This window comes from Vanessa cardui, chromosome 17 (assembly GCF_905220365.1).
Source record: "Vanessa cardui chromosome 17, ilVanCard2.1, whole genome shotgun sequence".
NCBI lineage: Eukaryota > Metazoa > Arthropoda > Insecta > Lepidoptera > Nymphalidae > Vanessa > Vanessa cardui.
In genome coordinates, this window is record NC_061139.1 from 10,504,316 (window position 1) to 10,528,222 (window position 23,907).

General features: G+C 34.9%; 1 protein-coding gene across 1 annotated transcript in view; it reads left to right on the forward strand.

Annotated features, from left to right (window-relative positions):
• Positions 1 to 1,623: 1,623 nt before the first annotated feature.
• LOC124537059 (chromosome transmission fidelity protein 18 homolog) overlaps positions 1,624 to 23,907 on the forward strand; it is a 46,949-nt gene continuing 24,665 nt past the window's right edge. Inside the window, exons 1-14 of the mRNA XM_047113771.1 lie at positions 1,624 to 1,968; positions 2,052 to 2,472; positions 2,541 to 2,694; positions 3,292 to 3,465; positions 4,326 to 4,545; positions 5,234 to 5,362; positions 6,821 to 6,986; positions 8,014 to 8,206; positions 8,972 to 9,120; positions 9,617 to 9,848; positions 10,336 to 10,482; positions 11,747 to 11,891; positions 12,227 to 12,318; positions 13,312 to 13,458. Of these exons, the coding sequence (XP_046969727.1) occupies positions 1,881 to 1,968; positions 2,052 to 2,472; positions 2,541 to 2,694; positions 3,292 to 3,465; positions 4,326 to 4,545; positions 5,234 to 5,362; positions 6,821 to 6,986; positions 8,014 to 8,206; positions 8,972 to 9,120; positions 9,617 to 9,848; positions 10,336 to 10,482; positions 11,747 to 11,891; positions 12,227 to 12,318; positions 13,312 to 13,458 (2,457 nt within the window). The 5' untranslated portion in view covers positions 1,624 to 1,880. The remainder of the gene's footprint in view (positions 1,969 to 2,051; positions 2,473 to 2,540; positions 2,695 to 3,291; positions 3,466 to 4,325; positions 4,546 to 5,233; positions 5,363 to 6,820; positions 6,987 to 8,013; positions 8,207 to 8,971; positions 9,121 to 9,616; positions 9,849 to 10,335; positions 10,483 to 11,746; positions 11,892 to 12,226; positions 12,319 to 13,311; positions 13,459 to 23,907) is intronic.

Sequence of the window (23,907 nt, forward strand, 5' to 3'; positions counted from 1 at the left end):
TAATGTGCAAAATTTGTAATGTCGAATTAGAAATACAAAATTGTGAGGATGGAAATTGTGAAAACCTGAATATAAATGAGACTGCTGTGTCTGGTTTTATGTCGAAAGGTACTGGTTATGCTGGATTAAAACAGGTTTCTGCTTATTTTGCAATACCCTGTATGTCTAAAAACCTGTACGATTAATGTTATACATGGAATGGAAGAAGCTGCATAGGAATTTGATTTAGTGTTACTAGACGTCGCAGTAGACATTAACGGAATACCTGTGATCACAGTAGTAGCTGATACATGCTGGTCTTACAGATCATATAGAAAAAACTACACGGCTCTATCATTTAATCAAAGTCACTCTATCGTCATATATTTTTAAAATTATATTCCAAAGTATTATTATATTTCTCGGTTGACTTCACTGGAGAGTTTTACTGCCTTGTAGCTGCTGTTTTGTGGAGGATTTGCTGCCTCACAGTTGCCTAATTTTTTTTTCTAAATTCTAAATTTAAAACGAACGGTAACTCATACCATTGCTCATGATGTTGATGACGTTAGTCCGCTTAACTCTTAATTCTTTAACTGCTTTATGAATACATTAGTTAGTACATAGTGCTAAGCAAAAATGTTGATATACATTCCTCTGTGTATTGATGCTTAGTACCTTTTATGACCAGATCCCGTCAACGACCCAACCCCTATATTTTTATATACCTAATATAAAATAATTTTAATTGAATTATTTCATTAAAAACATTTTCTTGATTCATTTACTTGTTTAACTAAGACAAAGATTTTTTATACCCCATAATACCAAACAATTTTTTTTTGTTGTAAATGTATTATTAGTTTTTTCTGCCTCTGATTGTAATTCATAAAAAAAAATTGTGTTAGATATTTTTTTCATATCGCATTTATCGTAATAATTGTCTAATTGTAATATTTTTTGTGTTTATTTAATAGATTTTAGTGAAATGAAAAAAAAAAACAATATAATTAATATATGCTTCCGTTATTTTTATTTATTAAATATTAGTAAGTGATTATTTAATGTGTCTTAAATATTCTCAAAATAATAATTATTTATTTAGAAGCAACAAAAGGAGTTGAAAATCTAAAAATCATTAGGTACATTAGGCATCTTTTTGCACTCTGACCGCACCCTTTGCTAACAAACAATTTAAAATTCATTTTGCGAGTGACAACCTCATAGCTAAATACATTACTCGTATTTAAATGTATTTTTATAAATCCTACGTTTTGAATACGCAATGAAAATATAATTTATTTGTTGCAACGACAAAAAACAAATGATTATTTCAGGGGATGCGTACGATACACCGTGAAATGCAAATGTATTATTGTAAAATACCTAATTGTGTGTGTTCGAAAATAAATTCCCACGCTTACAGACTGCGCTCTTAAACTTCAAATAATAAAAGATAGGTGTACACAAACCGCGGTGACTGGTGTTTTCTTAAAGTTATATTCGTAAATGTGATACAGATTTTACTTTAACAGATTCATCATAATTGTTTTGTATTTTGACATACTCTGTAGATTGAATTCCTTGACAATTCATGTCAATATGACATTAGTATTGTCAAAATTGACAGAATAACATACACAAATCACAAACCAGCTGCGACCTGAGTTTTGGCGGTTAAATATTTTATTTTAACTCTAAAAGGAAAAATTAAATGTAATACTTATGAGTTACTCATCTTGATTAATCATAATACTTTTTAATTTATTAGGCTTGAGTTATTAAAATCTTGTAATCCCTTTATTTTTGATGATTTTGACTAAGTTGTTTTAAGCGAATCATTAAGTTAAAAAACCTTCAACATATAGAGTTAGTAAACTAAGTAGAAGTAAACAAGCACAATGGGTGATTATCCGGATCCCGATGAAGAATACGAGCTCATGTATTCAGACGAGCTCGATTTACTACGTGACATGGATGAAAATGCAGGTAAGGCATTATCAAATACAATGTATATACTCAAAAATGCTATGTACAAAAACCTTAATTAGTATAACTAATTTTAATTTTAGATTCGAATCCGGTCAGAAAGAAATTGTTGCCCGCAAAGAGAAGCTTGGATTTTTCAAGTCCTATTGCTACTAAGATTCCAGTTGTTAGTGAAACATGTAGCACTAAAGCCCCTGGCACTGATAATGTTTCAATCAGCTTAACTCCGAGTCTAACAGCTTTAGACGACATTCTCTCTCCAAATGTCTCCAATAAAAGGACAGTTGAGGATTTATTCGGTGATATTAATGATATTGATTTCGATAATATACAATTGCCGAGTAAAAGACAGAAGACCGAGGAAGAAAGTGACATGGAGCTAATAGATAAAATAATTGAAAGTAGGAAATTGAGGCAAATACTAGCTGAGCCAACTTCTAGAGCTGTAGCTGATAGTGGGCCAGATTATGATATAAAGGAAAATCTGACTACGAATGTTCCAACGTATGTATAATTGTTTACATTATATAGTGTTTGTAAAACTCTTCTAAGTTATTTTATTTTTATTTAAGCTGGCCTTTTATGTCATTTACCACATGGAATGGAGATCGTGCCTATGTGAGATTGGAGTGTAAAGATTTGTGGGAAAAGTCATTGGATGCTGTAACCAATCAGCTGTCACTGAAATCAACATATGCATCAGTTTGGGAAGAAGCTAGAAAAATTGTAAGATTGTAATTATTACTCTAAAATTTACTTTTTCTACACTTGTACTAAAATACTCAAGTCAAATTTAATCAATTTTATTCAAGTAAACTTCACAATGAAGTATTTTTGAATATTTATTAACATTTACATTACTTAATTAAATGTAAAGTTGGTGATAAAAAAACCTAGTAGTAACTTTTCACTAAAATGCAAGATGGTGTATGTTACTTACTTTTATATTTAAATATACTAATCCTATACAAAATAATTGCTATAGTTAACCTAATGATGATCAATATAGCTTAACTGACTACTACAGTTATGATTCTGTGATTTAAACTTTTGTAATTATGTATTATTCTATCTTATTTTCAAGCTGTGACTTTTGGTCTATATAGACTTAATACTAAGAATATTTTATCTAGTGTGGCAACACTCCCTCATTTTCATCGACAAATATTTGAAATTTTAACAATTTTTGAGAGGCAAGTTATCTGGTAGTGGAGCTTTGGTGGTGTGGTTAAAATGAAAAGAATATATATTTCTTGCACATTTATTATAGTTTACTATGTTATAATATTTGATTAATTTGACTCTCATATAATATAACTTTAGCTGGAAACCAAGAAACAGCAGCAGGATACACCTGATTTATCCGAGGAAATACTTACCAATGAAAATGTGAATGAGTTATGGGTGGAGAAGTATAAGCCAAAATCATATGTGGACTTGTTGTCTGATGAACCAGTTAATCGGGCTGTGCTGCATTGGCTGCACTTGTGGGATAAGGTACAATTATATTTAAGCAGACAATAACAAATTGGAGACTTCGATTTCTTAATGTAGATAAGATCATCAATCTTATTTTTTACTGGTGGGGTTGTGCTTAATATTCTGATGTTTATCAATTTGCAAAGCAAAAGCTGTGACAAGTAGTGCAATTTCTTAAACGCAACCCTTGTACTTTATATGAGAATAGCTATGTTATGTATTTACTAAAATTCTTTATACATTTTGTACTTACACATTAAAAATACGGAGTAAATGTTTAAATTTATTATTTTAATATCTCAATAAATGGAACAATGAAAATGGACTTATTTGCATAGTTAGACAAAGTAGCTAATAGGCCACCTGATAAATAGTCATTACCCCCTTCCAGCATGTTACCGAGCTTGGAAACTAAGCAGTGATGTCCCTTGTGCATGTAGTTACACTGACTTACTAATCATTAAAACAATCCTAAGTATTTACTTGGTGGTAGGGCTATGTGCAAGCCCGCCTGGGTAGGTACCACCCACTCATCAGATATTCTACCGCTAAACAACAGTATGCAGTATTGTTGTGTTCCAGTTTGAAGGGTGAGTGAGCCAGTGTAACTACAGGCACATGGGACATAGCATCTTAGTTCCCAAGGTTAGTGTCTTTGATGATGTAAGAAATAATTAATATTTCTTAAATCGTCATTGTCTATGGGTGATGGTGACCACTTACCATCAGGTGGCCCATATGCTCGTCCGCCAACCTATTCCATAAAAAAAGTATTAAGCTGTCAAAATGTATGGTGAGGTTACCAACTCACTGAATTGGGCTTGTATGAAGTAAGATTTTACTCTCACTCTTTCTCACTTTCGTTTTAAATATTTCAGGTTGTATTCAAGAAGGATGTCAAAACAAAAGAACCACATCAACGTAATGCATTCAGCAAGCGTACAGGACAGTTTCAATTAAGCAATAAATGGAAGGGGAAAAAGGAAGATGAACCAGAATTAGATGATGACGGACGTCCACATCACAAAGTGGTACTGCTGTGTGGACCTCCAGGTGTTGGCAAAACGACACTGGCACATCTTTTGGCTAAATTGGCAGGTAATTTGGGATCATGCATATTTGTAATAATTGTCGAGCAATTATTAAACCAATAAGTTATATGCAGAAAATGCAATTTCAGTAAAACTAAAAATTTGGTGATTAAAAAAAAAACAGATTATATATTTTTTGTATTCATTTTTACAAATTAATGTTTAATATTTTTTTGTGACCAAACCTCAAATTAATGTTATGAGATGTAGTTTTAAACACAATGGTAGCCTTACATCTATATAATAATATTTTATTTCTTTGTGCGTCCATGACATGGAAACTTTTGAACATATCAATATGAACAATTGATACATAATTGTCAAAGATCGATCGAAGCATAAGAGGTGGGTAACAGCTAGTTGTTTAATAGCATATAATTGTACTTGCTCATAATGATTTTCTTTTAAATATTGTAATGTATGTGATACCTGAACTTGGCTGACCCGCTACCGCGTGTCTAGATTATCCTTACTAATAAATGTTATAAAAAAGGCAGATCATCAGAGCATCTTCTTGAATGTCACATTCAATACAGACAAAGCATTAAGTACAAACATAATTCTATAATATCATACGCATACATTTGTATTTTTTTATTTAATAATACATATAGTGATATATTTATTTTCTTACATTATTTTTTTAAATTTAATTAATAGACTAAATATTTTATTTATTGACTTATAATTTCTAGGTTACCGACCAGTTGAACTAAACGCATCAGATGAGAGAAGTACCGAAGCCTTCCAGACAGCTTTACAGAGTGCCACACTGATGCAGTCGGTCATAGACAGGGAGAGAAGGCCTAACTGCCTTGTGTTAGGTAAACCTTTATAATCACTAAAATATTAAAATTAATAGGCTATTTGACAATGCGAAAAATAAATTGTGAATTATTGTAATCAGTGTATATTATGAGTTTAAAAATGGTTATTTACTAACGAAACTTGAAAATAATACTTAATTTATCAATAAATAAAAATGCATTTTTTTTCAAACGTTTGTCACGTGACACAAAACGCTCCTGATTGGCCGGGCTTATGATGAAGTCACTTTCTTGTAAACCTTGCTTTTCTACTATATGTACCACAGATTATAATACAGCAAAAGTGACGTCACCGACCCCGTTGCAGCGCCATATTGTCCAAGTAGCGTTTTCGCGCGTTATTTAAATATGGAATTTTTAATATGATATTTTTCGGCAAATATGTACTAGAATTAAAGAAATCAACTTTTACTGGGTTCCTTAACCCTTCTAAATAATATAAAATTGATTTCAAAAACCAGTCAAATAGCCTATTTCCATTTGTTAAAAAATATTTGGGGCTTGTATTCCTTATTTGACACATTAATAAAAAATTCAGAAGGAAAAAAATCTTTTGAAGTATAACAGCATGCTTAAGTCTTGAAATTTATCTCAGCACTTTGAAAAAGTTTATAATACAATGTAGAAAAATCAGCAGTACACTTACTGTCACTTTTCATTACTATCATTACTACTTACAAATGAGTTTTTGTGTTCATGAGGTATGATATGATCTATGATGTCATAAAAATAAGATTATATTTGTTAATGCACAACGAAAATTTAATGTGGTTAAAACAATATTATGTATATTCACAGTAACATTGATCTCTTTGATAGATTCAGTGATAATCATTGTATGTGCGAAAGAAGTAATGATAAGCTTATAACGCCAAGTTTCCGACTCCGTAAATTCAATAAATCCTTCTTGGGGCAAGATATTCGTTCCTGTAATAAAAATCCGCAGACATTTTTAACTCTGCCGTTTCGTAATTTTAAATGATTTGTAAAAAATATATTGATAAAAAGGCATATTATTTGATACAAGATTTTGTAGATGATAAAATAGGGTGGAGTTAATACCTGTTGACTTCTAGGCAGGGTATGTATGTATGTATGTATTTTTTAAATGTTGAAAAAGTACTGAGTTTTTTGTCGGTCCTTCTCAGTAGAATCTACTTTCCGAACCGGTGGTAGCTTCACTTAATTGTTAAATGACGTTTCAAAAGTGTTTGTAAAGCCGTACTTGAATAAAGTTAATTTTGATTTTGTGAGTGAACAAATTATATTGATACATATTATTTAAATCAGTATTTTATCTTGATGGTTTAATATAGTATTAGAAATAAATAAGAGGAACAAACAGTACTGATACTCATAGATTACTAAACTGCGTCCAAGAACACTTTTCTTATATTTGTAGAACATCAACCAAACAAAACGGTTAAATGATCAATACTCTTTTTTTAATTACAGATGAAATCGATGGTGCTCCAATACAAACCGTGGAGTTGTTAGTGAAGTGGTGTACCACTAGCGTAAAGAAGGAGGAAGGCAAGAAGAAAAACAAGACGCAGCCCTTAAAGAGACCCGTTATTGCGATATGCAATGATTTGTATGCAACTTCATTAAGACCTCTGAGGTACTGTCATTGTTAAAATTAATCTGTATGTATTTATGAAATTTAAAATATCTACGTATCTAGCAATTTATGAGCCAAATTTGATATGTTTATATGAAATACTTTCATGGGCCTTACCTGAGGTACTGTTAATATAAAATTGTGTATTTATGAAATTCCAAGTAGCTCGCAATTTATGAGCCAAATTTGATATGTTTAAATGAAATACTTTCATGGGCCTTAAAAATGGCATTAGATGTATTGGAGCGTGAACGTTGAACTATGTATACGTTTTTACAACAGGATCCCAGAAAACGTTCTACAATATTCAATCATAAAAAAGAAGATTCAAAAGAATCGTTAAAGAGCGTTTGTGTGCTAAAGGATATTACAGCACTAATGTCTTTCTAGTTTCTCCAGGCTGTTTCAAATAACAAAAATATGTGAAAATGTTTATTATTGTATATTGACATTATAAAAAAAAGAAAAAATTAGATCCCGCTGAGTTTCTTTCGCCGGTTCTTCTCAGGTCATATTATATTCCGAACCGGCGATAGATTTTCGACAAACAATAAGAAAGTGTAAACACTTCCATTTTGAATAAAGGTTTTGGACTTTGACTTTGACATGATTCTGTAGTACATTGCTTGACACGCTACTGTGTTTCTAGTAAGTAATCGACTGGTGCGTCTTTTTAACGTGTGCAATAACTTCAGAAACTATGTGAGTTTTACGCTATCCTCAACAGTAGATATCTTATTTCTTAAATAAGGCTTACGTGTATTTAATAATAATAATAAATATGAGACAACATCACATGCATTACTCTGATCCCAATGTAAGTAGCTGAAGCACTTGTGTTATGGAAATCAGAAGTAACGACGGTACCACAAACACCCAGACCCAAGACAACATAGAAAACTTATGGTAATCTACATCGACTCGGCCGGGAATCGAACCCGGGACCTCGGAGTGGCGTACCCATGAAAACCGGTGTACACACCACTCGACCATGGGGGTCGTCGCTACTATGACGCGGCGTGCGCAGGGCGGTGGCGCTGGTGGTGGGCGTGCGCGGCGCGGGCGCGGCGCGCGTGTGCGCGCGGCTGCGGCGCGTGGCGCGCGCGGAGGGCGTGCGCGTGTCGGCGCGAGCGCTGGCGGCGCTGGGCGCGCGCGCGGCCGGCGACGTGCGCGCAGCGCTGCAGCTGCTGGCTTTCCTCAAGAGCCGCGCCGACGGAGCGGTCGGTCATTTTATATTTGAAAGTTCACTGACCTCTCGTCTATGCCATTAGTTGTATCTTTCATTCATTTTGGATCCTTCAAGAAAACGCTCAGCGCTGCAGCTGCTGGCTTTCCTCAAGGCCCGCGCCGACGGGGCGGTCCGTCATTTTATATTTGAAACGTCACTGACCTCTCGTCTATGCCATTAGTTGTATCTTACATTACTTTTGGATCCTTCAAAAAGAGAGCTTAATAATTTCTCTAAGGCCGGCAAATTACCTGTAAGCTCCCAGGTGTTGCAAATTTCCATGGCCAGGCACTGTCTCTCCTGATGAAAATTTCATCTATGAACATCATGTATGCTTGGCACATATGCATAACATAATTTTATAATATAAAACTAATTGATATTGTACCTACACCATAAATCTGTATTACAGATAATCTCCACTAGATTCAGGGTTTCTGGAAGAGATCTCTTGTTAGAGATAAGTTATCCCTATGTACACATTTTTCATTTATATAATTCTCTGTTTACTCTGTTGGTACATAAATAAATAAATAAATATGCCATAAAAGAAAAATTATTGAACTTAGCAATTTTAAGTGCCTACATAATATCATTATTTTCGAAGGCTCTCTCACTCATTATGAGGCGTTTGTTCCAATGTTACTGCCGGTATGTGTTATTGAAAAAGAGTGTATTAGTGTAAATCGTTCACTGATTATAACTGAATAAATTAGAGCAAATAATTGGTAAATTCAAAGTCAATTTATTATTTCAGATAAATATAGAAGATGTAGAGAACGCAGCGATCGGTACCAGAGACAATACAACGAGCATGATGCAAGCGCTGCAAGCTATTTTCACCATAAACGATAACAACCCCAATTCCATACTGAAAACGATTCAGGCAGCGGGAGAATACGATAGGTTTGTCAATTATACAAATGAATACATGTTTTTATTACTTTAATCTATGTAACCAATATCGTTAGTATTTAAAATTAAAAATCTATAAACAGCTATACGTTTTTCGGCTGAATACCAATTACATTACGGTAAATTTTTTAAAGCTATCATTCGCAAAGAGGAGGCCTTTGTCTAACAGTGGGACATTTACATGCTATTACATTACCTTTTTTTAATATTATCAAGATTGAATACTTATAAGATTGTTTACTTATAATTAAGGTTAATAAAACGCAAGTCTTGCTTGCACGTTTAAATAAATCTGATAAAGTTTATTTTGATAGTTAACTAACCTAACCTAACCTTTTATTCAAATAATTTTTAAGTGTAAAATTAGTTTTTGAGTAAATTTAACAGTTAGGAATACTTAATAGAAAATTTAAACTAAGAAAGATTCTGTTCGATGTGTTTGCTTGTATGTGTGTTCGGGTGTTTCACTTGAATCTTTAATTCACAGAATAATAGAAGGAATATTCGAGAACTATCTCGCAGCGAGAGTGGACTCGAGACTGCTCATCGCGTGCGAGACGACGTCGTGGCTGCGAATGTACGACGCCATCAGCACCTGGATCCAGCGGAACCAGAACTACTCCATGTACTCCTTCCTACCGCTCTGCATAGCGAGGTGTCACGGTCTGCTGGCTTCTAGGCAGACGACTAAAGTGAAGTTTCCCATGCAAGCACAGGAGGTACTTATATCACTTAATTACAGTTTTAATTTGAAGCTACACAACCTAAGAATTCAACCCACTTGTCTTGTGCCCAATGGCGAGCAACAGCAAAGAACAACAACAGCAGCCTGTAAATTCCCACTGCTGGGCTAAAGGCCTCTCCCTTTGCGGAGAAGGTTTGGAACATATTCCACCACGCTGTTCCAAATGGTTCGTGGAATACACATGTGGCAGAATTTCTATGAAATTTGTCACATGAAGGTTTCCTCACGATGTTTTCCTTCACCGCTGAGCACGAGATGAATTATAAAGACAATTAAGCACATAATTCAGCGGTGCTTGACTGGGTTTGAACCCGCAATCATCGGTTAAGATTCACACGTTCTAACCACTGGGCCATCTCGACTCGAGCCAGTATAAAAGATGTTTTTTATTTCACAAATTAATTGGGATAACTTAGTGTGTGTAACGTGTGTGTGTAACGTGTGTGTGTGTGTGCGTGCAGGCGTCGCGACGGCGCGCGGAGTTGGAGGGCGCAGTGTGCGGCGTGCGCGCGGCGCGTGCGGACGTGTCGCGCCTGGCGCTGCGGCTCGACCTGCTGCCGCTGCTGCCCTACGTGCTGTCCCCCGCGCTGCGCTCCGCCAACGTGCAGGTGGGGAATCTTTTTTTTTTTGTGTGTTGTGTATTGCTGTTGGCCCTACTGGCCTTCACAGCGTCACCTGACTTTCGGGCGAGAACTAATGTCCCCTGCCCTGAGGTTGAGCGCGGGGCTCTAAATTAAAACTAAAGTTCGTCCTGAGGGTGTCTCCTATGAGATCGCACCTCGGGTCAGAACGAAATCGGTGGGGAACGGTGGGGAATCTACCCCCAACCTATTTATATTATCTGATATTAGCCCATCCTACCCTCAAGTGAAATCACCTTTTTGAAGTTCCCAAATGCAGCGCCATCTACCGGTTTCAAACTAAACCATCAAAGGACCCATTCAAAAACAAATAAAACATTTTAGTTCATATACAAAACAACGACTCACATAAGCAAATATATGAATTTGTAAATTTTATCCAGTTCGTGACAAATAGGTCACAGAAATGTTCATAAACACATAAAATGAAAAGTTTACTTCCGTGCCATTGAAAACTCTCGTCCTGTTTTATGTTCATGAACTCTTTAAAATAGGCTATTTGACAATGCGAAAAATAAATTGTGAATTATTGTAATCAGTGTATATTATGAGTTTAAAAATGTTTATTTACTAACGAAAGTTAAAAATAATACCTAATTTATTCAAAAATCCATAAATAAAAAAGTATTTTTTCAAACGTTTGTCACGTGACACAAAACGCTCCTGATTGGCCGGGCTTATGATGAAGTCACTTTGTTGTAAACCTTGCTTTTCTACTATATGTACCACAGATTAAAATACAGGCAAGTGACCTCACCGACCCCATTGCAGCGCCATATTGTCCAAGTAGCGTTTTTGCGCGCTATTTAAATATGGAATTTTTAAGATGATATTTTTTGGCAAATATGTACTAGAAATAAAAAATAAACTTTTACTGGGTTCCTCAACATCTACTAAACAATATAAAATGGATTTTAAAAACCAGTCAAATAGCCTATTACGTCGACCTTTACAATAGACTATGAGAGTGGCCCGTGTACTTGCGCACACACTTGACAAAATCAAAATCAAAAATCAAAATAAACTTTATTCAAGTAGGCTTTTATAAGCACTTTTGAATCGTCATTTTACAATTAAGTGAAGCTACCACCGGTTCGGAAAGTAGATTCTACCGAGAAAAACATACACACATAGAGCCATCTAGTGACTACATAACGACACTGGCTTACACGCGTGCGCGTGCGCAGCTGTTAGTGACTACATAACGATACTTGCTTATGCGCATGCGCAGCTGTGCAGCGAGGCGGAGCGTCGCTTGCTGCGCGCATGCGCGGGCGCCATGTGCGACTACGGGCTGCGCTACGTGCAGCAGCGCTCTCTCGAGGGACTGTACGCCTTCGTGCTGGAGCCCGACATATACAAAGTCGCTTTCTTTGGTATGCTTTGCTATTATTTAATTAATAAATTAATTTGTTTAATTTTTAAGATGACTAGACGCAGCTAGCACCTTTGTTTGCGCTTTACGTTTTAGGTTTTTTGTATAAAAAAGTAGGAAATGTTCTTACTTGGGTTTAATCTTGATTCGTACAAAATTTCATCAAATTCGGTTCTCCGATGACAGACAGTCAGAGTTACTTTCGTATTTATAATATGACTACAGATGGTCAAGAGGAAGAACACAACACTTTCGAGTTATTGACGTTACAGATTATTTATATTACATTTAGTTATAATTGATTTGAAGGCTGCACTAAAGATGTTTGTTTGTTAGGTAACGAAGAGAAGATAAGACCGCCTCCCGCCATCCGACAAACGATCGCGCGCGAACAACAACTTGAAATCATAAGGAGAAATGAAAATATGGTAATTATTTCAAACAACTACTACTATCTACTTGGTGGTAGGGCTTTGTGCAAGCCCGTCTGGGTAGGTACCACCCACTCATCAGTTATTCCACCGCCAAATAACAGTACTCAGTATTGTTGTGTTTCGGTCTCAAGGGTGAGTGAGCTAGTATAACTACAGGCACAAGGGACATAACATTTTAGTACCAAGGTTGGTGGCACATTGACGATGTAAAGAATAGTTAATATTTCTTACAGCGTCATTGTCTATGGGCGATGGTGACCACTTACAATCAGGTGGCCCATATGCTCGTCCGCCAACATATACCATAAAAAAACCACACACACACATAATAGAAATGGAATATGTACGCATTACAAAGGTTTTATTTAACCGTTGCAATGAAATTCCATTAATTTTTACTTACATTGCGTAACAATAAATTTCCATTCAAAAAGTTCCTTCTACTACAAGGCTCTAGTGACACTTAATTAACAACGATACGAAACGATACACTTATATTCTACTTGTTAATTTAACTGTCGCGTTTCAATATATTTTACTTAAATAAACAAATGGTGATAGGAATGACAACTAAAAGTAAAGTAACAGCCTGTAAATTTAACACTGCTGGGATAAAGCCTCCTATCCCATTAAGGAGAGGGTTTGGAACATATTCCACCACGCTGTTCCAATGAGGGTCGGTGGAATTCACATGTGGCAGAATTTCGATGAAATTAGACGCACGCAGGTTTTCTAACGATGTTTTCCTTCACCGCCGAGCTCGAGATGAATTATAGACACAAATTAAGCATATATATATAGCGGTGCTTGACTGGATTTGGACTCGCAATCATTTATTAATATGCACGCGTTCTAACCACTGGGCCATCTCAGCTCTGTATGACAGAATGACAACTGTTTCCCTTGAATAATTACTTCATAAATTAATCATAAAAAAAGTATTTATATCAACAAAATGATGATAATTTTAATGTACTTGTATTTTAGATGAACCGGATGGGCGATAAGACGCAGAGTTCCGAAGTTAAGCAGAAGACGGACAAACATACAGCTAATAAAGACTCCAAGATCCAGTTGCCAAATCACTTGCAAAGGTTGCAGCCGAAAGTCATCGAGAAGACACCCAGTGCACAAGTAAGTCACTCACTCTCAAACAAATATAGATGGCCCAGTGGTTAGAACGCGTGCATCTTAACCGATGATTGCGGGTTCAAACCCAGACAAGCACCACTTTATATATGTGCTTAATTTGTCTTTATAATTCATCTCGTGCTCGGCGGTGAAGGAAAACATCGTGAGGAAACATGCATGTTCTAAAACCTTCTCCTCAAAGGGAGAGGAGGCTTTTAGCCCAGCAGTGGGAATTTACAGGTTGTTGTTGTTGTAAATTTCTTTATACATTATAGAAGCACCCAGACGAGCTTGCATAAAGCCCTACCACCAAGTGTGTGAGTGTGTGCGTGCATTTTTGAGTGCGTACGTGAACACAGGTGCTATATCTATTCCGTTATTCTCACAAACCAATGTGACGGCAAATAAGATAAGACTGGTAAGAGTTTAAGCGCAGGACTTATTTCTTTACGTGCTTTACGGATAACGGGGATACGTACTTCCAGCCTCGGGACGATGGACTGAGAATTTTACAACAACAACAACAACAGCCTGTAAATTTCACTGCTGGGCTAAAGGCTTCCTCTCCCTTTAAGGAGAAGGTTTGGAACATATTCCACCACGCTGTTCCAATGCGGGTTGGTGGAATGCACATGTGGCAGAATTTCTATGAAATTTGCCACACGTAGGTTTTCTCACGATGTTTTCCTTGACCGCTGAGCACGAGATGAATTATAAAGACAAATTAAGCACATGAATCAGCGGTGCTTGCCTGGGTTTGAACCCGCAATCATCGGTTAAGATGCACGCGTTCTGACCACTGGGCCATCTCTGCCAATCAAATTTTGTCTGAGAATTTTTGCCAAATGAAATTTTGTCGGCCCGATCAGGGGCTTGTATCCAGCATCTTGGTATCTGCGACTTTATATCTAGATTGACGAGACACCATTTTTATATATATATTCGTTAAATTAGTTTTGAATTAAATATAAAGTGTTGCCACAAGCAATAATAAGATGAAAAAAATATTTATACTCATGAACATTGTATATTAAATGATTCAATGACAGCTGTTTTATGTGTATTATTAAGTAATTGGTAAGGACACAGGGTCAACTGATGGTAAGTGCTCACCATCGTCTATAAACATTAAACATTTCACCAAAGCACCACCCTCGGAACTAAGATGTTATGTCCTTATTGCCTGTAGATACATTGACTTACCCTTCAAACCGTAATAATATAATATTAAGTACTGCTGTTTGGTGGAAGAATATCTGTTGATACGGTGGTACCAAAGTCCTACCACCAAGTAAATATGCAAATATAAAAGTAAATAATGTGCGTTTTACTCTATAGCCTAATAGATGGCGCTGTATGTTTTAAATCGTGTTGATCAAAATTATGAAATATATTATAGATGATAAAACACATAGTTAATACTTATTGATTTCCGGTATATCCTACATATATTAAAAGAAAGTAATAAAGATTACTAGTTTTCATGCCGGTAGATGATAAAAAAGCCTGGAATGAACCTGTGGACTTTCAGGCAGGATACATTACATACATTGTATAATTGTATTTATCTAATATGATTGTATTTTTTAAATGTTGAAAAAGAGTAACTACTGAGTTTCTTGCCGGTTATTCTCGGTAGAATCTAGTTTCCGAAACGGTGGTACCTTCACTTAATTGGAGACGATTCAAAAGTGCTTGTAAAAGCCCACTAATTACAATCGATATTACTATATAAAATTAAAAAAAATCTTCGTTACATTTTTGTTTTATAGATCTTTTTTTTTTTAACAAAAATAACTGGCTACTTATAAAATATTTAAAAAAAAATCGTTTGGTCATCGCAAACACCAGTCAAATAAAGATTTCCAGTGAAAGTTTCCAGATACCACTACATCGATGCCTCAATTTCCTAAAATACGGGTCATAAACAAAATAATTGGTTTTGCGTTAACGGATTGGTATGTTCCTGATTTGTTTTTTATGTTAAAAGTTGGCAGCAAATATGCCACTTGATGGTAAATGATCACCGTCAATAGACAATGGCACTGTAAGAAATATCTATTCCTTATATTTTCAATGCGCTACTAACCACGGGACCTAAGATGTTATAGAGCCGAGATGGCCCAGTGGCTAGAACGCGTGCATCTTAGCCGATGATTGCGGGTTCAAACCCAGACAAGCACAACTATATATATGTGCTTAATTGTGTTTATAATTCATCTCGTGCTCGGCGGTGAAGGAAAACATCGTGAAGAACCCTGCATGTGTCTAATTTTATCGAAATTCTGCCACATTTGCATTCCACAAATCCGCATTGGAACAGCGTGGTGGAATATGTTCCAAACCCTCTCCTTAATGGGAGAGGAGCCCTTAGCCCAGCAGTGGATAATTTACAGGCTGTTATTTTAAGATGTTATGTCTCTTGTGCGTGTTATACAGGCACACTATACCTCACCATTTAAAACGAGACAAAATAACGCTGAATACTGTTATTTGGCGCTAAAATACCTTACCCACTCTAGATACCCCGGGTATCCGGGATAGCCGGGTTTGTACAAAGTCTTACCGCCAAGTAATCATTCTATTCCGACATTGACGATTCCTAACAAAAATTATCCTCTATTTAATCAAAATTGAGGACCAATTCTGATTACTTACATTTTGATTCCGATTTTAAAACGATCCAACTTGCCCGAAACTGGATCATTGCATTCGTAAAACAATAAAACGCCCGAAGAGCAACGATTACGTTTTGATTTGATTCGTATAATCTCGATAACGTATTACGTAACCAATTAAATGAATGCTAGGAAAACGAAGTAATTTGAAGAAATGTGTAAAATCTGAAAGTATTGGTCCAAGAATTCACACAGATTTTGTACACAGTAATAATATGCAATATTATAGTAATAACTTTTTATGGTAAGTAATTTGAAAAAAATATTGAGTTTTTTACCAAATTCAATGAAAATGTCAAAAAAAAAATGAAGTAGCAACGCCATTTAAAAAAAAAATGAATATGATGCCGAAAAAAGGATCGATACCGCGATTGAAGCGACTCATTTAGAATTGTTTGCCGTATAAAAACCCGAAAGACCTTGGCCCAGCAGTGGGAACAAGCATTATACATAGAAAAGAAATACAATCTACTTTCTAGTTGATGGCACACCTTGTGGACCTTCAGGCTGTTTCAAATAACAAAAATACGTTTGTTACTGTAAATGTAACATGATATTAATATTAAAATAAATGATCCCGCTGAGTTTCCTTCGCCGGTTCTTCTCAGGTCTGTGTTAAATTTCGAACCCGTAGTAGATTTTTGACTATCAATAAGAAAGTATAATAACTTCTATTATATTTTGAATAAACATTTTTGACTTTGAATTTTAATCCAAATCATTAAACTGTAACAAAATAATTAAAATAAGTTTCATTCTATAATAAATTATTTACATAACTCAGCTACAGATATACAAATATTAATAATTAAAGCACTAAGTACAGGGTGTTCACAAAATTTCCAGTGTCAGTGCACACAAGTCTACGAATGTCGCTAATTAAAACTGTGTTTGCTGAATCGCATCTCATTGTACGAGCCTGAAAGCTCTTTCAGGCGTCTTGTCAAAGAATAAAAACTTATTTCGATAAACCTTTTTTCTATATTACTTAAAAACCTATTTTTGTCAAAATATTAGGTTATGTTATTATTAACCAATAATGTTTTTTATAAAAGGCTTATGTATTAAGAAAACGATGCATCATGTCGCGTTACCGATCTATCTGCCTTTGTTTTAAAATCTAATATAGGATTATTAAAAAGTTATTTATTTCGAGAGTTATTTATTCACGAGACAGTCTCGTGAACAAGACATTCGTAGACAATGTCGAAATATCGAGCTCCACCGAAAAAAAATAAAAAACATGGTAAATATCCCGAAATGAATAACTTTAATATTAAAAATAATCATGTTAATTTAAAATCTGATATAGGATACCGTGTTTAAAATACGTTTTAAAAATATATATTAAACTTGAAAAACACCCTTTATTTCTGTATTTGACCTTGAAAATGAAATTTGCGGGTATTTTGGTTATCACATTCATTATCAGCGTACCAAAATACATATACCTATCAAAATTCAGGGCAATCGGAGGTATGGGCTTTTCGGAATTATATCCATTACTTTAGCTATTTAATACTTTATATGTATCTACTCTCTAAGATTTGAGTTCAGGTATGTTTCGTTATTGGATCGGTATTTCATTTGCATTAATATAATAAAAATAAATTTTCACATAAGTCAATACTATGGGGCATTTTCGTATTGTGTAACTGAAAAATTAAACCAATATACATAGAACGTATAGCGTGGGATGCCGCGCGGCTTTTGTTTAATTGTGTTAGATTAAAATGTTTTTTTTTTTTTTAAATAATAAGATAGAAAAATTAAGGTAACTAAGAAAAAAAAAGTAACAGCCTGTAAATTTCCCACTGCTCTAATAAGGCCTTTCTTGGAACATATTCCACCACGCTGTTCCAATGCGGGTTGTTGATGTTTTTCTTCACCGCCGAGCACGAAATGAATTATAATCACAAATTAAGCACATGAATTCAGCGGTGCTGGCCTGGGTTTGATCCCGCAATCATCGGTTAAGATGCACGCGTTCTAACCACTGGGCCATCTCAGAAATAATAAGAATTAATAAATTATTTTTAGTAGATGTTGCCAAAAGATACAACATTCGAAATATGACAACAACAACAACATGAACAGCCTTTAAATTCCCACTGCTGGGCTAAAGGCCTCCTCTCCCTTTGAGGAGAAGGTTTGGAACAGATTCCACCACGCTGTTCCAATACGGGTTGGTGGAATACACATGTGGCAAAATTTCTATGTAATTTGTCACATGCAGGTTTCCTCACGATGTTTTCCTTCACCGCTGAGCACGAGATGAATTATAAAGACAAATTAAGCACATGAATCAGCGGTGCTTGCCTGGGTTTGAACCCGCAATCATCGGTTAAGATGCACGCGTTCTAACCACTGGGCCATCTCGACTCATTTCGAAATATATGTAATTATAATTAAAATTACAGTTATTCATCTTCTATTTATATATCTATTATAATAACTTCGTGCAGTTAGTCTTCACTTTCCACGACAAAACATATGTTTAATAATCATAACATTTATAAAACAGTTTAATGATAAATATATGTTTATTTCTCCCAAACGAAACCGGGCTTTTATCTAGCAAAATATATCTTAGGACGTCAAATTGTATATAAATTGGTTAAATATAATCCATTTCATTATATAATTTTCCTTTATAATCTAGAATATAAAAAATTAAATAAATTTGACTTACTAGTAATAACCGGATCAATTCGGTAACAATGAACATAAATCACTGCAACAAATGGATACGTCACATATCTCAGCCCCTAATCTTTGCCACGGAGGTCGCGAGGTAATCACAGCTATCTCCCACTGAGGGCTCGCACAAAAAGAAATAATTAACCCATCTCATTCCCACTCACTCATTTCCACATTCGCGTTTCATCGCTTTCATTTAACTCTTTCAAACGTAAACCAGAAATGTAATGAAAGAAGACACGCTTCTGTCTCCATTCACACGACTCATTACAGGACTGAATGGTTTAAAGTTCAGTACGTGCAATAAATACGTTATTAACTATAATTTTATCTCTATTGTAGGACGTTAATGAGATGGCCCAGTGGTTAGAACGCGTGTATCTTAACCGATGATTTCGAGTTCAAACCCAAGCAAGCACCACTATATGTGCTTAATTTGTGTTCATAATTCATCTCGTGCTCGGCGGTGAAGTAAAACATCGTGAGAAAACCGGCATGTGTCTAATTTCAATTTCGAAATTTTACCACATGTGCATTCCACCAACCCGCATTGGAACAGCGTGGTGGATATGTTCAAAACCCTCTCCTTAAGTGGGAAAGGAGGCCTTAGCTCAGCAGTGGGATATTTACAGGCTGTTACTTTACTTTACTTACTTTTTTTACAGTTAAATTGTCATGTAATTACTTCATTTTAAAAAAAGTTGAAAACCAACTCATATTATATGCAAATGTTTTAAAAATTACAAGTAAATGGGCTATCTTCAATTGCCTATGTGACGTGGCCCAATCGAGAGTGCTTATTTGTTGTATGAACACCAGGTGGCAATTGGTCATCACCACTGTTCATGTATTATATACACATACCTTCCCCTTGAATCACACTATATATTAAAACAAAACCACAAAGAAAGAAAAAGCGACTTTGTTTTATACTATGTAAAGATTCCTTAGAGTAAAGTTAAATATAAATGGCAGTTATAAGTCAATTTTAGATATAACTATGTGATATATTCCTGGACATTTAGCGGTTTATTGTGGCTTTTTTTTTATTTACGATTCGATAATACGGTTACAATTATTGTTACACGACACTAATTATGTCATAGAGAATTGGTTGATATTCGCAAAAAAGAGAAGGTTTAGAAGACTAGAGTATCACTTTGTACCGACATCAATATACAGTACATACTTTTTAGATTATGATTTTTGCTGTTTCCCGATCAGTTTGCTATACATAGAGTGGGGATGACCGTAGAACTATACGACAGTATACAATTGATTTGAGAGCGTTATTGAAATTAAATTCCATCGATTCATAATGAATTATTAAAAGGGAAATTGGTCAGATCACTATCGAAAATTATTTCAATAAACATTACGTCTGTAAATAAAAAAATATTTATGTACATAAGAATTATTGACATTGAATGAAAATATCAAATGATAATAACAAATGAAAATGACAGTTTACATATAATTAATGTAACTTGTATCTTGGAAACGAAAACTCGTGGAACGTAAATGGTGATGTCCTTCTGGCAAATTCCGACTACAAACATTCTTAAGATTAGTGCACAAATATATCCAAGCACAGTTCTCTATTTCTAGATTCTCATAATACGTTTAAAAATCTAAAACAACCGGATATAATTCAGGTGTAAGATTATTGAAGTTACGTCCTTTTAAAAGCGAAATAGAGTAAGCATTGTCAATTTTCAGATTCTTTCGGTCCGTTACGAATAATATATTTTTTTCTGGTGTTTGCTACATAGTAAGATGGTTCAGTTTAGTGTAAATAAACTATACAAATTGAGAACGAAGTCGGGCGCATAATTAGTTACATGTATTGACTGATTTTCTAATGAGCAGGATTAAGTTGTAATGGCTAACTAATAAACATGACCGCTAATGTAATATTATGCGTATTTGCGTATGAATTGTTAATACGGCTCACGTCATTGATTGTGGATTACAAATGTCATTATGTAATGCAAACGATGCGTGCTCTAGCTATACCCACCTGTAGCCGTCACGTGGATGTGGAACAGAGAAATGTATAGGGCTGTTGTTCGTTTATAACGCTTAAATTTGATATATCTATCTCAATTCATAATGAAGAATTATTGATATTTTGGGAGCATAAAATAATACGAAATTAATATTAAGTAACTTTAATTCATTTTACTCGGTGGTAGAGCTTTTTGTAAGCCTGCCTGTGTCGTTACCCACACCCACTCATCAGAAATTTACCGCCAAACAACAGTACTTAATATTGTTGTGTTCCAGTTTGAAGGGTGAGAGAGCCAGTAACTACAGGCACATGAGCATAACATCTTAGTTCCTATAATTTGTGGCGCATTGGCGATTTTTTTTTATGGAATAGGTTTGCGGACGAGCATATGGGCCACCTGATGATATGTGGTCACCGTCACCCATAGACTTCCATTCCTTACACCGTCAATGCGCTACCAACCTTGGGAACTAAGATGCTATATCCCTTGTGTCTGTAGTTACACTGGCTCACTCACCCTTCAAACCGGAATACAACAATACTGCGCTTGCACAAGTCCTACCACCAAGAAAAATGCGGTGTAAGGAATGGTTAATATTTTTATCAGCGCCATTGCCTGTTGGCGGTGGTGACCACTTACCATTAGGTGGCCCATATGCTCGTCTACCAACCTATAGCATAAGATACAGTAACTCATTTCAACACGCTGTTCGAGTAAATACAAAGGAGAAATTAGTCTGACGCGTGCAGTGTTTTAGATGTTTTTGCTGTTAGCGACATGCGTGAAATGTATTGCAAAAAAATCAACGCTTATTTAGCCAGTGGACCATATTGATTTATTGCTATGTTAAAATTAATATCATTTTAATATTTATTGATTTTCAAGACTATAAAAACACAGATATGTAGATTTTAATATAAAAATTTTGTAAAGCAGTATATTTTAATTCTTATTTGAAATATTCATATGGGGATTGCATTTATTTTTAAATATACAAATTATTGAAAATATAAAAATGTCTTCGACGAATCTGCAAGTTTTATTAAATGAATAGCCTCTCCATTCATTTTCGCCTGTGACAATCGTTACCTTGCGTTGTAACATGATGTTTCATTATCTGTGTCATCTATACTAACATGAAAACTACAAAAGTAACTGTTTGTCTATGCTTTAGTTTTTAAAAACTATTAAACCATATTTGTAGAAATTGGTCAATTTGTAAACTTAAAGGAAGGTTAGGAGTTTTCGGCGTAACTCTTAACGACCAACCCAATAACGCGGACGACAAATTCTAAATAAATGGATCTCATGGAAAAATATATTAACAGCAAAGTATTTAAGTAATATAATATTAGAAAAGATTTATCGATTACAACTATTTGATTGAGTATATTAAAAACAACCGTTCACAGTTAGACCCTTAAGCTTTGTCTTAACTAAACGATCATTAAAGTAAAAAGTAAAGTAACAGCCTGTAAATTTCCCTCTTCCATAAAGGAGAGGGTTTGGAACATATTACACCACGCTGTTCCAATGCGGGTTGGAATGCACATGTGGCAGAATTTCGATGAAATTAGACACATGCAAGTTCCCTCACTATGTTTTCCTTCACCGCCGAGCACGAGATGAATTATAAACACAAATTAACCACATATATATAGTGGTGCTTGCCTGGATTTGAATCCGCAATCATCGGTTAAGATGCACGCGTTCTAACCACTGGGCCATCTCAGCTTACGCAACGATCATTGATACGATACATTTATTAACATAATAAGAACGTTATACTATCTGATATTATTCATAAAAATAATTTTAGTGTCAGGGTTTTTTGCAAGCCCATCTATGTATATCTACCACCTATTTATCAAAATTCTATCGCCAATCAGCAATACTTAGTATTTTTATAGTCCGGTTATAACATCTTAGATTGATAGTACATTGATAGATTGAGAAATTATTAATATTCTTGCAGTAACAATATCAAATTAATAATTAAGTGTGACAGTGGGCATTGGTGTTGCTCTTATCATAAATTTGCGATTTCACCTATCTACCTATGTGCTAATTATATAAGTGGAAAGGTGAGGATAGACTTTGTGAATGACAGTAGAGTCTACATTCCGAATTGCCAGTACCGTGACATTAAATAAAATCGATTAAAAAGTACTTACCTTAATCACAGTCCTGTCTTAAGTAGTATAGCCTAATTAAATAAATTGTTTTGAATTTATATTTTGAATGGTCAGTTTATTAGTACAAGGGTAAGTCACGTGATATGGAAGTGAAAAAAGAATCCCTCTGGCCAAGCGGTCAGTATAACCCCGTATTAGTGCACTCAGCGGCCATTAGGCGGGCGGTTCACGCCCAGCTAATAAATTTAGTCCCATTTGTCCGTGGCACGCGCTGACTATTTGTAATGCTGTGTGAGAGCATTTAGCTGTTTTTATTGTTGCTCTAATTATTTATGGGATTAATGAAGCTGCTGGGCTCCGGGTTGCGATGTATTTGTTTGTGTTAGAATTATTGTACTGTACTAAACTTTGCTAGGCTAGGCTAAATAAAACTAAATGTATTTTGCAATTTTTCAACTATTTTCTTATGGACATATTTTTATTTTTTTACTAGCTAGGAAGAACAGGGGTAATAGTTACAAGACGTGAATCTTAACCGATTAATCTGAGTTCAGACCCGGGAAAATCATCACTGATTTCATGTGCTTAATTTATATTTATAATTCAACTCGTGATCGGAGACGAAGGAAAACATCCTGAGAAAACCATTTTTATGTTTGTTTCAATCTAAAATTTTTATATAGACCATTATGGAACATTAATTTATATAGTGTAATATTATTAAGTATCTCATAATTTTACGTCAGGTAAAATATAATCTAAATATAAGTCTAAATATAATCGTTTTATGTTCTGAAATTTCGATCGAAACTCATTAACAAAATTAAAAATAGCAAAAGTATCCTTGATTGAAACATTATTAAATAAATATAAAATCATAATGCGAGTGTTTAATTCACGGCGGAGCGGATTTGTGGTGAATTGACG